Raw genomic sequence first — 12,205 nt, forward strand, 5'->3', positions numbered from 1 at the left:
TAAAAAGAAAGGCCAGCTTGTTCATATTAGGATATATGAGAAGTTAAAAACCAAAAATGGCTTTCCTTCACCAGACCCTGACGTTGGGGCAGCATGCTCCAGATAATTTTCTTTTGGTTTGCTGAGGTTGTAGAGGGTTCCTTTTTGTGAAAGTGAATGGTTGTCCATTGCCTATCCACTGTCAAACACTTAAGCATAGTTCATCTTCAGGGTTGGAGGGATGGCTTAGTGGTTAAGGCGCTTGCCTGCAAAGCCAAAGGGCCCAGGTTCGATTCCCCAGGACCCACGTAAGCCAGATGTACAAGGTGACTCAGGTGTCCGGTGTTCCTTTGCAGTGACTGGAGACACTAACGTGTCCATTCTCTCTCTTTCTCTCTCCCTCTCTCTCTCTCTGTCTCAAATAAAAACAAATTAATAAATTACAAAATATATTTCAAAAAAATACACATATATATATTATCTTCTTTTTAGATGGAGCTCAGCTTCTCTGTGTTGTAACTAAGAAATCTAGGTCCAGAGAAGCCGAAGTATTTCTTCTACAATCTTTATTTAATGTACTCAGCCCAGAAGCCAGACGTCAATCTCTAGAGGCCCAGTGTTTGACAAGACGTAGTTTAGCACTTAATTGTATTCAGTTCTGTATTTGGATTTAATTTATCTTATTTCCTCAGCTAGATTTTAATTCTCTACCATTAAGCTGCTCCTCAGTAGGTACACAGCACTTACTTTTAAAGCACCAACTTTCAAAGTCCTTGGGCGGGAGGTTGGTGGCTGATAGATATGTCCCACTGTCTTTGGACAGGGCCCAGAGAACTAAGAATGCCAGGAACCCCAGAGATACAGAATCCACCTTGAAGAGGTCAGAGGTGGGAAGGTTAGTCAAGGTTAGGGTAGAAAACCATGTGTGGGGAGACACCCAGGGTCAATAACTGTTATGCCTTTTAGGAAAATATATCTTTCCTGGAGGACAGGATGAGCAGGGTAGAGAAGTCTTATTCCCTCATTAAGCAGCAAAAACAACATTCTTCTTTTTATTTAACAAGCTCACCACAAGTTGTAGATCACGGTTGGGATGCGGTAAAGAGAAATACCCTGACATCTCTCTCCATACGCGCTGATTTCTGGCCTGTGTCCTTTATTTACAAAGGCGTCCAGCTTGAAGCCCAAGGAAGTCTATGAAGGCCTCCGGGGAAGATGATCTGCTCGGGACTGTCCCAGATGTTCAGGAACAAGAAAGCTACTTCATTCCCCTTAGTTACTAGGGGGAAAATACAATATAGGGTGAATTTCCCCCCCAGGATTCTAAAGCTCATCACTAACAGGCTGTGGATGGAGCGCAGGCTTCCCGGAATCGTGTACTGAGGTTTTCGGGGTCCGCGCTACAGCCGTGTTTACACGCGTGGGGCCTCAGCAGTGTCAGGGCTCTCGTTAGTAAATGTGGCATGTTCTAAGTATCAGTGCCGCCACGTGGGTCGCTCACGGATGTTTCCCTGCACTCTCATGCAGTGAGCAATGTGCCTTTTCACCTTTGAAAGTCCTTTTTTTTTGTTGTTTTGTTTTGTTTTCTCTCAGCGTCTGATAGCCAGTAGCTCCACCTGGCTGATACATTTGCAGCACATGGGATTACTGAATTATCGCATGACCATTTTGAAAAGTCTGCTTCCCAGAAAAGGCTCTCACAGAAGACAGAGGTGGAAAATTTTTTAAAAATAAAATAAAATAAATAGCCGGGCGTGGTGGCGCACGCCTTTAATCCCAGCACTCGGGAGGCAGAGGTAGGAGGATCGCTGTGAGTTCGAGGCCACCCTGAGACTACATAGTGAATTCCAGGTCAGCCTGGGCTAGAGTGAGACCCTACGTCAAAAAAAAAAAAAAAAAAAAAAACCACAATAAATAAATAAAAATCCTGCCTTCAGAATCTGAAAGGCCACCGTCCGAATTCTAGTTTTGAGTCTAATAAGGCCAAGCTCCTCAGGATTGAGGGAGGTCACTGTTGACTCCTGACCTTCCCACTTCCTCATCTGTGAAACTGGACGATTCTTACGGATAAATAATAAACTCGTACTGTACAGCAGACGCACAAGAAAATGACCAATACTCCAACTTCCTAGTAGACTCAGGGTAGGGGCCCGGATGGAACCTGCATGAGCAGCATCAGGTTGGAGCTGTCTCTGGCACCTCCAGTGGCACGTGGCGCAGTGATAGTCTTCCAGGGGCCAGCCCTGAGGCCTGTGGAGATGGCACCCCGACCTAGGCTTGGTGTAGCCTTGCAGAGGCCGCCGCCAAATCCCATCTTGCCGGAGAAGCATCCTTGGTAAAACTGCATTTTGGGGACCTGGAGGGATGGCTTAGCAGTTAAGGTATTTACTTGCCTGCAAAGCCAAAGAACCCAGGTTCGATTCCCCAAGGACCCACGTAAGCCAGATGCAACAAGGGGGCGCACGCGTCTGGAGTTCGTTTGCAGTGGCTGGAGGCCCTGGCGTGCCCATTCTCTCTCCGTCTCTCTCTGCCTCTTTCTCTGTCTGTCACTTTCAAATAAATAAATAAACATAAAACAAAAAATTTTTTTTCAAAAGCTGTGCGTTTTTTATTTCCTCCAAGAGAGCACGGGGTGGTCACGTGACCCTCCTGTATTTTCATTCAGCCACATACAGCCACCTGCAGACTTTGTGGGAGCACAGCCCTGCCCCCTTTCCTTTCTCCCGTTTACACAGCCATGTTCCAGTAAGGGTGAAGGTGGGGTTGCTAATCGCTACTTGGAAACCAGTAAGCAAAAATGGCCTCAGTATCTAATGGGCTCTCAAATGAACCAGGATGTGAGGCTCTTTGATGATCCAGAAGTTCTGCGCGCCAAGGATAAAATATCCAAGCCTGGGTAATTTATAGAGAACAGAAGTGTATTTCCTCACAGTGCCAGAGAGCGGATAGTCCAAGATCGAGGTACCGGCAGGTCGGTCCACTGTCGGGTCCTGCTCCGGGGTGGTACTTGTTGCTGAGTCTTAGTGTCTGCTCCAGGGTGGTACTTGTTGCTGAGTCTTCAGTGTCTGCTCCGGGGTGGGACGCGATGGGCCTTTGGGCCAGAGGGAATTTCCAGATGAGGACGCCCACCTAAAACCATGTCCTTCCTTCGACAGGGTGTCGTTGCCGCCGCTCGTTCCAAAGGAGAACACAAACAGAAAATCTTTCTAACCATCTCCTTCGGAGGCATCAAGATCTTCGATGAGAAGACCGGGGTGAGTGAGTCACGTGGCGATGTGAAACCCGATCCGTTGACAGGTGTGCCCTTGAGAACCTCTCCTCTCTGGGCAGGCACATCAAACACGCATAAACACGCGTGACACGCTTGATGGGCTCTGATTGGCCCTCAAAGCCAGTCTCTTGGCTGACTTGGGCGCCGTGTTACTGCACCACGTTTCTTAGTGCGTAATTGTCATCGAAATGTCACGCCATCCTGGTGATGGGACGGGAGACGGATGAGCTTTGAGGGGCTGTGGTAAAGGGGCCTGTAGGGTACATTGCTTTGTTGTGTTGGCAACCTCAGTGCCAGGGCGTGCACAGAGGGAGATCTCGTAAGTCTGTGGACTTGGTCACAGCACCCAGATTCTCGAGTTGAACCCGTCACACGTTGCCATTGCTGTAATCAAAAAGTGTGCATACTCTTGGAAAAAAGTAAAAAATAAAAGACAACTTGCCAGACGTGGTGGCACATGCCTTTCATCTCAGCATTTGGGAGGCAAAGATAGGAAGATTGCCATGAGTTTGAGGCCACCTTGTGACCACATAGTGAGTTCTAGTTCAGTCTAGACTGAAACCCTGCCTTTAAAAATAAAGAAAACAACAGCAACAAAAATAACTTACCATTCCACAACCAGGAAAAGTAAGGACTGATTTTTAGGTTTTTAAAAATATTTTACTTTTGGGCTGGAGAGATGGCTTAACGGTTCGAGGCTCAGTTCCCCAGGTCCCATGTTAGCCAGATGCACAAGGGGGCACACGCATCTGGAGTTCGTTTGCAGTGGCTGGAAGCCCTGGCGCGCCCATTCTCTCTCTCTCCCTCTTTATCTGTCTTTCTCCCTGCATCTGTCACTCTCAAATAAATAAATAAAAAATGAACAAAAAAAAATTTAAAAAAAATTTTACTTTTAATTATTTATTTGAGAGACAGGGAAAGAGGCAGGCACAGAGAGAGAAAGAGAAGGGGTGGGGTCAAACCAGGGCATCCAGCTACTGCAAACAAACTCCAGATGCATGCGCCACCTTGTGCATCCGGATTACGTGGGTTCTGGGGAATCGAACCTGGGTCCTTTGGCTTTGCAAGTAAGCACCTTAACCGCTAAGCCATCTCTCCAGCCCTGGTTTTTGTTTTTGAAACCACTCAAGAAATGGCTTGTGTTTTCATCAACCCCACAACTACAGTGAAACTGCCAGACTCGGCCACAGAGCTCACCTGACAGCTGTTAGGTCTTGGTTATCGGTAGTGAGGAAAAACAGAAAAAAAAAACAGGCTTTCATTTCTTGTCCCGAGACAGCGAGAGGCCAGTGGACGTGTTTGCCCTGTTACTTGTTCACTGTCTCAGTTTACAAAACACCTCCACGTAAGTCACCTCCTTGGAACTTTCCAAAGACAATATACCCACCACTTTGGAAGTACACCAGTCAAATTATCTGAACTCGTTCATTTCGCATTGACATTTTCCTCTTGCTTCTTCTGACACGAAGATGGTGGGTGATGATTGCCGTGTGAAAGCATACTCTCTTGAGGAAAAAGTGCTGTAGAAGAGTCACTTCTGATTTTGTAGTGGTGCGAAGATACTGCTTCAGACATTATTCATGTCAACCAAAGCGGAAGTAGCGCATGTCCAGTGAGGTCACAGAACGGTAGCCATGAAGGAGGATGCCAGGAAGCCTGGAAACACTAGGAAAATCAAGCAAGTGCCGTAATCTGGATGAACCCCAAAGTCAGTTCGCTGAGTGAAAACGGGAGGCACAGAGTGTCACGTGCTGCGTGGCCTCCCCTGCAGGAGGCACCTTGAACGAGGAAAAGAATCATAGAGATAAAAAGCGTCATGATGATGGTCAGAGCTCATGGAAAATGAAGATAGAGGGTCATTGCTTAATGGCGTGGGCCTTCAGTTAGGGAGATCAAAATGTTCTGGAAGGAAGATGGTGGTCATGGCTATGCACATGTGTGAATGTGCTTAATGCCACAGAACTGCAGAGTTCATTATGGCTGAGTTCTCGGACCCACCATGGGTATGTCAGCCATGTAGCATGCACCTTTCTGTTCACAACAATATAAAATGATGGCGAAAATAATAATAGCAGCTGCTATATGCATGCATTTTCTTTTTCTTTAATACTTAAAATACCTTTTTATTTTTGGAGAGAAGGTCTTGTGTATCTCATGTTGGAAATCCTCACCAGGAACAGTTTTATTTTTTAATTAATTTATTTTTTATTAACAACTTCCATGATTGTAAACAATATCCCATGGTAATGCCCTCCCTCCTCCCACTTTCCCCTTTGAAACTCCACTCTCCATCATATCCCCTCCCCATCTCAATTGGTCTCTCTTTTATTTTTATGTCATCATCTTTTCCTCCTGTTATGAGGGTCTTGTGTAGGTAGTGTCAGGCACTGTGAGGTCATGGATATCCAGGCCATTTTGTGTCTGGAGGAGCATGTTGTAAGGAGTCCTACCCTTCCTTTGGCTCTTACATTCTTTCCGCCACGTCTTCCGCAATGGACCCTGAGCCTTGGAAGGTGTGGTAGAGATATTTCAGTGCTGAGCACTCCTCTGTCACTTCTTTCCAGCATCATGGTGCCTTCTGAGTCATCCCAAGGTCACTGCCATCTGAAAAGAGAAGGTTCTCTACCAAAAGTGAGAGTAGCATTAATATATGGGTACAGACATTAAGAGAAGTGCTTACTGGGCAGTTTGATGAGCATAGTATATACGTATATTTAGCCAGACAGCAGCAGATGTTACACCCGCATTTTCTGATCCTATAGTAAAACACTGGAGGTTACAAATAAGAAAGATTCATTTAGCTCCCAGTACTGAGGGATCAAAGACATGACTCCAGAGTCAGCTTGTGTGTGGTACGGAGCTCTTGGTACAAGGCGGCTGAGCCATGTGAGCACATGGGGAAGGGCGAGGTCACCTGCTGAAACAGGAATAAAGAGAGAGCCGGGTGTGGTGGCGCACGCCTTTCATCCCAGCACTCGGGAGGCAGAGGTAGAGGATCGCCGTGAGTTCAAGGCTACCCTGAGACTACAGAGTGAATTCTAGGTCAGCCTGGGTTAGCGTGAGACCCTACCTCAAAAAACCAAAAAAAAAAAAAAGGATAAAGATGGAGCTGGAGTCCCACCATACCTTAGGGGGCACACCTCCAATTGACCAGTTGACCTGCCAGTAGGATTTAAAGGTTCCACACCTTTCCTGAAATTGCCTCCCAAAGGCCAGTCCTCCGGCACATGAGCTCCTGGAGGAGATATGCCTTCAGAGCATCCAGACGCTCAGGCGTGACTTGAAGTGGGTGTGCTGTGTGCCAGGTCTTGTTGTGGGCCCCTGTGAGTTCTGAGCATTTTAATCCTCCTAACTCTCCAGGAGGTAAGTGGCTGCATTCTCCCCGTTTAAGGAGCATTAAAGACATCGAAGACGGAAAAGCATGCCCAACATGCCAAAACCAACTGGCGGCAGACAGATTAGAAGCCAGGGTGTTTGGTCCGTGAGTCCGTTTGCTCATCTGTAATACCAGTTACGTCATAGGCTTCGGGACGTTCCTATCATCCGCCGTGTTTTTGTGTTTCTATTTTCTTAAATATTTTATGTTTATGTAATTATTGAAGAGAGAGAGAGATACAGAAATAGGCAGGTAGAGAGAGACAGAGAGAGACAGAGAGAGAATGGGTGCACCAGGGCCTCCAGCCACAGCAAACGAACTCCAGATGCATGTGCCCCCTTGTGCATCTGGCTAACGTGGGTCCTGGGGAGTGGAACCTGGGTCCTTTGGCTTTGCAGGCAAACGCCTTAACCGCTAAACCATCTCTCCAGCTCTCTCTATTTTTTTTTTTTTAACTTAAAGAAGGCAGTTAGGTGCAGAGTAGAAAACAGGAGAATCTCAGGAAAAAAAATAAGAACTCTTACATCAGTAAGTCCTTGAGCAGAAGTGATAGCCTGTCTCATGGGGGCGTGTGGCGAAGAGCCTCGGTCCGGGCGGGGCACAGAGTGAGCCTGGAAGGAACCCATGGGTCTTGGCATCGACTGGACTTTGCACACACAGTTCAAGGCAGGGCGGTGCCGTGGTGTGGGATGGGCTGGTGTGAATAAGTTCTTTTGGTTCTAAGATAAGGGGTTGGGTTCTGGGGTGCTCAAGGCAGAGGAACATTGCCCTGTGGGATGTGGTCTAAAGAGAAAGCCAGACTCTGTATTGGTCAGTTTGCCTGTCAGAGGCATGGTCCTAAGAATTGATTATCTCAGGGACACATAGTGCCTACCTGCCCAGAAAGGGTTTTTTGGTGTTGTTGTTGTTTGTTTGTTTGTTGTTTTTCGAGGTAGGGTCTCACTCTAGCCTAGGCTGACCTGGGATTCACTATGTAGTCTCAGGGTGGCCTCGAACTCTCGGCGATCCTCCTACCTCTGCCTCCCGAGTGCTGGGATGAAAGGTGTGCGCCACCGTGCCTGGCACAGAAAGGTTTTATTTTTTTTTTAACTATGTCAACATACTACAATATACAGAAATTTAAAACAAAATTTAATCATAAAAGGCAGAATTCAGGATACAGAACGGAACTTTTAAAAAAATATTTTATTTTTATTTGTTTCTTTGAGAGAGGGAAAGAAGGAGAGAGAGAGGGAAGGAGAGAGGGAATGGGCACGCCAGGGCCTCCAGCCACTGCAAACGAACTCCAAATGCACGTACCACCTTGTGCATCTGGCTTATGTGAGTACTGGGGAATCAAACCGAGGTCCTTTGGCTTTGTAGGCAAGCACCTTTAACGCTAAACCATCTCTTCAGCCACAGAATGGGATTTTTTTTAAATTATTTATTTATTTGAGAGTGACAGACACAGAGAGAAAGACAGATAGAGGGAGAGAGAGAGAATAGGCGTGCCAGGGCTTCCAGCCTCTGCAAATGAACTCCAGACGCGTGCGCCCCCTTGTGCATCTGGCTAACGTGGGACCTGGGGAACCGAGCCTCGAACCGGGGTCCTTAGGCTTCACAGGCAAGCGTTTAACCGCTAAGCCATCTCTCCAGCCACAGAATGGGATTTTTGAATACATTTATTTGCAAGGACAGGGAGAGAGAGAGAGAAAAAAACTGGCATGCCAAGACTTCTTACCACTGCAAACCAACTCCAGATACATGTGCCACTTTGTGCATCTGGCTTTATGTGGGTACTGGAGAATGGAAGCTAGACAATCAGGCTTTGCAAGCAAGCATCGTAACTCCTGAGCCCATCTCTCCAGCCCCTAGAATGGAGTTTTAACCTTGAATGCCCGGAAAGGAAAATAATCAGAATTTGTCTCCCTGTTACTGGTAAAGTTGGGCCTGTCCATGGTTGCCTTGATGGGCGTTTAGAATGAGGGAGACACATGGTAGAAATAGAAAGTGAGCTTGCGGACTGGAGAAATGGCTTAGTGGTTAAGGCACGTGCATCTGGAGTTTGTTTGCAGTGGCTGGAGGCTCTTGAGCGCCCATTCTCTTTCTCACTACCTGTGTCTTTCTCTCTCTCTCCCTCATAAATAAATATTTTTTAAAAAAAGAAGAAATGAGCTTGCATTCAGCAGGATTAAGAGCTTTATGTAAGCCTGTGCTACCTTACTCAAAATGTGGCTTCAGAACGTGGGGATTTTTTCTCTTCCCTAGAAAGATTGAATTAAGCAGACCTGTGCTCTGCCTTGAACTCCACATTAAAAGATGGTTTAATGGTTAAGGTGCTTGCCTGCAAAACCTAAGGACCCTGGTTTGATTCCCCAGAACTCACGTAAGCCAAATGTACAAGATGGCTTATGCATCTGGAGTTCCTTTGCACTGGCTAGAGACCCTGGCGTGCCCATTCAATATCTCTCTCTGTCTCTCTCTCTCTCTCTCATTCTCTCTTTATCTATCTACCTCTCTCACTCTCAAATAAATAAATAAATGAAATATTTTAAAAGTTATCATCAAATCGTCATGTACCATGAAGAGGAAGACCAGGGTAAGGGATGCTGGACAAGCCTCAACACAGGCATGGCCACGGGACACTGAGACTTGTCAAAGGGAGGAGAACTTCCCGAGAGTCCGGACTTGGAAAACCCTCGCTGTCCTTCGGCACCGTGCATGAGAGCTAAAGCCCATGGACCAGGCCTCGGATATTTTTACAAATGATTTACGTACCCTGTAGGAGGATGCTATCACAGTTCTTCCCTATCCCAGTCCTGTCTATCACCATGACAACAGCATAATCGGAGCTGGACCAGGGGCTCAGAGTACCTGGCATTTTATCTTGTCCAGGGACCATGTTTTTGGGGGCTCTGCTATCCCATCGTGTCCCTCACCATTAAATAGGCTGTGCTCAGATAATTAAAAGAATGACTAAATGCCCTCAATTCTTCCTGATGAAAGAGACGGGTTACATTGTTTTTTAAAAAAAATACTTTTATTTCTTTATTTGACAGAGAAAGAGGGAGAGAGAGAGAATGGGTACACTAGATCCTCCAGCCACTGCAGATGAACTCCAGGTGCATGCGCCCCCTTGTGCATCTGGCTTTTGTGGGTCCTGGGGAGTCGAACCTGGGTCCTTTGGCTTCACAGGCGAACGCCTTAACCGCTCAGCCATCTCTCCAGCCCTAGCTTACATTCTTAATCTTTCTGTCTCTCCTCTCTCAAAGGTTGTCTACCAAAAAGATAACAGCAAACCTCGAGGAAGTTTATTTTTTTAAATTCTTTCTTTCACTAGACACAAAGAAAACGGCAGTAAAACAATTATTTCGGGGCGCAGCCTGCATTGGTAGAGGGAATGTCAGATCCCCGGCGGACAGGCAGAGAGGAGGCCCGAGTCAAGTGTGTTGGGTCTGGCGCAGTCCAGCTCAGCGCTGTGGGATTATCAATAGGACCCCTAGCTTCAAACATCTGCAGACTTCCCTGATTAATATGCCGCAACAGAAGCCTCGGGGACAGGGAGTGGGCAGAATAATTGAGTTTGTTCAGATCTGCAGTAGAAATGATGTAGCTACAAAGTGCTGGCTGGTAGAAGGAGCTGACATGTTCTGCGTGACCTAACGGAGCTGGAACGTTTTAGGAGCCCTTTACTGGAGTGCTGGGCAGTGAGATGAGCTGGGAGGGAGTTTACCAAAACTGGGGGGCGGGGGGGGGGGCGGGGGTAATCCAGCCACAAGCAGGTGATGGGATGTTGAAGGGCGTCAGGTAGAGGGGATGAGCTCTGCAGCTCCTCCGTGTCCATATTGACCTCTGAGCTCACACCTCAAGGTCCGGTTCTTTTTTTTTTTTTAATATTTTTTTGTTCATTTTTTATTTATTTATTTGAGAGTGACAGACACAGAGAGAGAGAGACAGATAGAGGGAGAGAGAGAGAATGGGCGAGCCAGGGCTTCCAGCCACTGCAAACGAACTCCAGATGCGTGCGCCCCCTTGTGCATCTGGCTAATGTGAGACCTGGGGAACCGAGCCTCGAACCGGGGTCCTTAGGCTTCACAGGCAAGCGCTTAACCACTAAGCCATCTCTCCAGCCCAAGGTCCGGTTCTTACAATGACACCTGTTGGCATCTCGATTTGTTTGTTTGTTGAAAATCCCTCTAGGGGATTCGCTGGGCAACACTTGGCTGACCCTCTGCCCTTGCCCAGAGGGTTGGCAGCTCTGGACAGGGTAGGATCTAGTCAAAGAATCATATTTTCTTTATCAAAGAAATGGAAATCTGGGTCTTTGTCACTCGGAGTGACAAATCTGACTTGTTTATCTTGTCTGAAGTTTTTTTTTTTTTTTTTGTTTTTTTTTTGCTCAAGCTTGACTGCGTGTTGTTCTTATTTTTATTTTTAAGCTGAAAAAAAAAGAGAGAAACATTTGCAGAATGTGACAATAGCTAGAATTTAAAAAAAAAAAAAAGAAAGCCAAAAGTTGTCAAAAGATGTTTTGATCCCAATTAAAGAGACCCTTTGCAGTAATTTACACCCTGTCTGGAATTACACCCTGTCCTGATCCCCTTCCTTGTTTGAGTAAATCTTGTTTTACTCAAAGCATGTTGCAGGGAATAAATCAATGTGGAAAGCTGTTCATAGTTTCACATACCTGGACATCGCTAATCTATCAAAGGGATCGGGAAAGACGCAGACATGTCACGCCGAGCCTGCTATCGTTAGTGATGCAGGAACAGATCCACAGTGCAAAAGCCGATCCACAATAATACATCCTCAGGTCTTAAAAAGGGTTCAGGACACCAAGGCGGGCGGGCTGTCATTTGCGCGGCCCTGATGGACCCACATCTGTAGAGGGTACCAGTAGGGCATAGCGGGCGAGAAGCAGAGAATGGCCCAGGGTTCAGTTCCTACCCCTCAGAAGGGACTGCGTTTTCAACACAGTGGCTGCACTTTAATTTCAGCCCTGATGTAGTCACTTGCAAACCAATGTCACCCGGCGTGTGTTTCATCTAACGTAGCTCTGTTCCTCTTCCGTTCCTCCTGCCAACTTGAGGGCACTTAGGGAGAACAGCTGAGGTCAAGAACTTAGACTGGTGTCGGGGGTGGGGGATGGGGTTGACGAGGACACGGGCTTGGTGGCCTTGGGGGTGGACTGTCATCTCAGCCAGTGAGACTCTACCGTTACCGAATTACCCCGTCCGCATGACCTGACCCTGCCTGTGGCTTCTGGGCCGGTAGAGGGCACGGCTCCTGTCTCGGCTGTCCCCGGCAGCTCTTGAGATTGCCATTGTCCCGTTCACATATGACTCAGAACTGGCGAGATGCCATACGCAGCTGAGAGTTAGCCCTGGCTAAAGAATCTGAATTCAAATCCAACTGAGTGATGCCAGTGCTCATTTTCTTTCTTTCACCCAAGAGTTTTACACCTTCACGCGTTCTGTCTCCCTAGGAGGTGTGGAGGAAACATATGCAGCCACTTTTCAGTAATCGTGACTTCCGGGAGGAAAGGGGGTGGTAATGGGAGAATGTGATTGTTAGGGACTAATCCTGCAAGACGGGACAGA

The 12,205-nt window shown here is 47.0% G+C and overlaps 1 protein-coding gene across 4 annotated transcripts in view; it reads left to right on the forward strand.

The window, feature by feature from the left end:
• Dab1 (DAB adaptor protein 1) overlaps positions 1–12,205 on the forward strand; it is a 1,267,233-nt gene that overhangs the window by 1,109,601 nt on the left and 145,427 nt on the right. For all 4 annotated transcript variants that reach the window (XM_045139320.1, XM_045139318.1, XM_045139319.1 and 1 more), the window contains one exon: positions 3,135–3,233. In XM_045139320.1, the coding sequence (XP_044995255.1) occupies positions 3,135–3,233 (99 nt within the window). The remainder of the gene's footprint in view (positions 1–3,134; positions 3,234–12,205) is intronic.

Source organism: Jaculus jaculus, chromosome 21, assembly GCF_020740685.1.
Source record: "Jaculus jaculus isolate mJacJac1 chromosome 21, mJacJac1.mat.Y.cur, whole genome shotgun sequence".
Classification (NCBI taxonomy): Eukaryota; Metazoa; Chordata; class Mammalia; order Rodentia; family Dipodidae; genus Jaculus; species Jaculus jaculus.